Source organism: Oryx dammah, unplaced genomic scaffold, assembly GCF_014754425.2.
Source record: "Oryx dammah isolate SB20612 unplaced genomic scaffold, SCBI_Odam_1.1 HiC_scaffold_748, whole genome shotgun sequence".
NCBI lineage: Eukaryota > Metazoa > Chordata > Mammalia > Artiodactyla > Bovidae > Oryx > Oryx dammah.
Window position 1 is genome coordinate 1 of NW_024070898.1, and position 4172 is coordinate 4172.

Consider the following 4172-nt stretch of genomic DNA (forward strand, 5'->3'; position numbering starts at 1 on the left):
TGGTTAGAATGAACCTTAATGCAATCTGACTGGTATCTTTATAAAAACAAACAAAAATGGAAACAGGAAAAGAGATACTGGGGATGCTTTTGCGCACGCGCACACACGCACACACACACACACATGCACACACACACACACACACACACACAAAGATCCAAGTCAGGAGAAAGTAAGAAAGTGACCAAGTGCCAGCAAAGGAAAAAGACATCAGAGCAAGTCAACCATGCTGGCTCATTGATCTTGGCCTTTCAGCCTCCAGAGCTGTGAGAAATACATTTCAATTGTTTATGACAGGCAATCTCTGGTATTTTGATATGGCAGCCCTGACAAGCTCTAAATCCTCCCTTGGATGTAAAGTTTTTGAAATCTTTTCAGCTCTCTAATTATCTATCTTTATCTCCTTCTCCATTTCTGTTTCATACAGCAGCTCTTCTTTTGCCCTTCATTCTTTTATTTCTTTGGGAAAATATTATTTTATTGGAAGCTTGTCATGACTCTAAATATAGTCGTTCTTTCCAATATATGCTGTCAAGGAAATCTTTGTGTCATAGTAAACAAAAATATGAAAATCAGAAAAGAAAAATAAATTTATTTTGAATGGCATTTTGCTTCCCTGGTGGCTCAGCTGGTAAAGAGTCTGCCTGACATGTGGCAAACCTGGGTTTGATCCCTGGGTTGGGAAGATCTCCTGGAGAAGGGAAAGGCTACCCACTCCAGTATTCTGGCCTGGAGAATTCCATGGACTGTATAGTCCAAGGGGTCACAAAGAGTCGGACACGACCGAGTGACTTTCTTTTTTCTTATTGTACTTATGAACTTTCAACTCGCACTAACTCATAACAAATGAATAAATACCTCTGGAATCAGAAAATCTGTGCTTGTGTTCTTTTTTTCTTACCTATGATTTATCTGATTGGAACCAGGATATTTCTTCTGTCTAGTCATGACAGCGATTGCATAACCAATATTATTATTCTATATTAGGTTATAATATTATATTTACAATTAATTAATAAGCTGTCAATTGTAATTTAAAAAAAAAAAACTTCTCAGAATTCCAGTAATGCTATAGACTTTGTTCTGAGCTAGCATGCCTAGTAGTTTTTCCGGTTGCCCCAGACTGATTTATTTTAAAAAATATTCAAGAACATCAGTCCCAACTTAAAAAGACAAATGCAGGCTGGTATTTCTACATTATTCAGTGATTTTATTTTTTGCTTAATTTATTTATTTCTGAGATTTACAGACTGTTATCAATAAAATAGAAACTAATCTGCAAAACACAAAACAAGCAATAAAAAAAAAACCACTCTGTTTACCAAGTTCAGTTCAGTTCAGTTCAGTCGCTCAGTCATGTCTGACTCTTTGTGACCCCATGAATCACAGCACGCCAGGCCTCCCTGTCCATCACCAACTCCCAGAGTTCACTCGGACTCATGTCCATTGAGTCAGTGATGCCATCCAACCATCTCATCCTCTGTCATCCCCTTCTCCTCCTGCCCCCAAATCCCTCCCAGCATCAGAGTCTTTTCCAATGAGTCAACTCTTTGCAGAAGGTGGCCAAAGTATTGGAGTTTCAGCTTTAGCATCAGTCCTCCCAATGAACACCTAGGACTGATCTCCTTTAGGATGGACTGGTTGGATCTCCTTGCAGCCCAAGGGACTCTCAAGAGTCTTCTCCCATGGCAAACCACTTCAGTATTCTTACCTTGAGAACCCCATAATAGTATGAAAAGGCAAAATGATAGGATACTCATAGAGGAACTCCCCAGGTCAGTAGGTGCCCAATATGCTACTGGAGATCAATGGAGAAATAACTGCAGAAAGAATGAAGGGATGGAGCCAAAGCAGAAACAATACCCAGTTTTGGATGTGACTTATGATAGAAGCAAGGTCCGATGCTATAAAAAGCAATATTGCATAGGAACCTAGAATGTTAGGTCCATGAATCAAGGCAAATTGGGAGTGGTCAAACAGGAGACGGCAAGAGTGAACGTCGACATTCTAGGAATCAGCGAACTAAAATGGACTGGAATGGGTGAATTTAACTCAGATGACTATTATATCTACTGTTTACCAAAGCCTTTGCTAAAGAAACTTTGCTCTATCTAACATTTTCCTCAAGGTATCTTTAACATCCTTATTTCTTAAGCTATAGATCAAGGGATTCAACAAGGGAATCACCACTGTGTAGAACACAGATACCACTTTATCCCTCTCCAGGGCATAGCTTGTACTTTGCCGGGAGTAAATGAAGAGAATTGACCCATAGTACAAGGTGACAGCTGTCAGGTGAGAGCCGCAGGTGGAGAAGGCCTTCAAGCAGCCTTGGGTGGAGCGGATCTTCAAGAGGGCAGCGATGATGAAGAGATAGGAGGCAAGGATAAGCATGGCGGGAGTGATGACGTTGGAGGCAAGTATGAAATATAACATAGCCTGGTAGCTTTCTTTCACATCACAGGCCAACTTGACAAGGGGGGGCAGGTCACAGAAGAAATCATCAATGACGTTGTTCCTGCAGAAGCTCAAGGTAAATGTTTCACTGGTGATGATGACTGAGTTCACAAAGCCACTAAAGTAGGCAGCTGCAACAAGACTGACACATAAACTCGGGGACATGGCCTGGGAGTAAAGCAATGGGTTAGAGATGGCCACATAGCGGTCATAAGCCATGGCAGCCAACAGGTAGCACTCAGTGTAGGCCAGTCCAGCAGAGAAGAAGAACTGAGCTAAGCAGCCAGCAAAAGAGATGTGCTTGTCATCAGAGATGCAGGTCATCAGGATTTGGGGGCCGTAGACAGAAGCATACCAGAGATCCAGGAATGAAAGATTCCCAATGAAGAAATACATGGGAGTGTGGAGCTGAGAATCAGCACAGATCAGAGAAATCAGGGTGATGTTCCCTAAAAGACTGCTGGTATAGATGACGAGGAAGATATCAAAGAGAACTCTCTGTAACCACGGGTCTGTCGTAAATCCTAAAAGTATGAACTCCTTCACCATGGTATAATTTTTTTCATCCATTGAGTTTGAGTTTTTTTCATTTCTTTCTGTAAAAAATTGATCAATGTCATGATTTAAGGTATTGGTGTTATCAGCTTCCCCATTATATGTCATTTTAGATTGTTTAACTACTCAACTGATGCATATAGCATGTTCATTAAAAAAATTGTTTATGCTGAACTGGAAATTGTTTATGCTGAACTGTTAGAAAACTGTGAAATCTTTCTATGCTGCCTTGAAAGATCAGATTATGAACATAATATAGTTTGTCACCATGCATTTTTTCCTAATCATCCTCCTTTTGAGAGATGGTGATTTGTTCATCTTTTCTGTTTGCAGCTAGAGCGATTGGGGAGCACGTGGAAGACATGAAAAGGGGGGTTTGCGTTTGAGCTCTTAAATCCTTTGTTTTTACTAGTGCATTACCTGAAGAAGCATACTTTTATTAGTCTAGCCACACTTTGGAATAACCTTGAATGTGCATTTATGCAAATTTCTTTGAAGCCAATACTTACATTTTATTTAACTTTTTATCCACAAAACCAATAAAACAGCTAAAAATGAAGTTTAAAAAATTAATAATAAAATGTATAACTTGAAAAATACAATAGGTTTACTTAGATAATAGGAATTTGAAACCATATCTATGTATGTATGACATTCAAATGCATGCTGAAAGGAAGTGAAAATATTAATCAATGGATAATTGTGTTCAAAATGTGGTTTAATTTCCTATAGAAAGAAGAATTAAAAACAAAAAACTAAACTTATCAAACTGAATGATTTGAGGGAATGTGGTAGGCAGAATATGGCCCATTAAGATGTTCAAGTTCTTTTTCTTAAAGTTGAAGTTTAGTTGATTTACATTATTACATTAATTTCAGGTGTACAGCATAATGATTCAGCATGAAAAGTTATTACAAGATTCTTGCTATGATTCTCTGTGCTATACATTGTATCTTTGTTGCTTATCTCTTTTATACACAGTAATTTGTATCTCTTAATCCCATATCCCTAATCTGTCCCTGTACCTTCATTTCCCCGTTGGTAACCAGTAGTTAGTTTCTTGTAGCTGTAAGTCTATTTCTGTTTTGTATATGTATTCATTTGTATTACTTTTTAAATTCTACATATGTGATGTCATACAGTATTTGTCTTTATCTTAC

The 4172-nt window shown here is 38.4% G+C and overlaps 1 protein-coding gene across 1 annotated transcript; it reads right to left on the reverse strand.

Moving 5' to 3' along the window:
- Positions 1-2091: 2091 nt before the first annotated feature.
- LOC120859383 (olfactory receptor 1013-like) lies at positions 2092-3027 on the reverse strand. Its single transcript, XM_040235516.1, has one exon. The coding sequence runs from the start codon at positions 3025-3027 to the stop codon at positions 2092-2094; it is 936 nt and encodes a 311-aa protein (XP_040091450.1).
- Positions 3028-4172: the final 1145 nt, after the last annotated feature.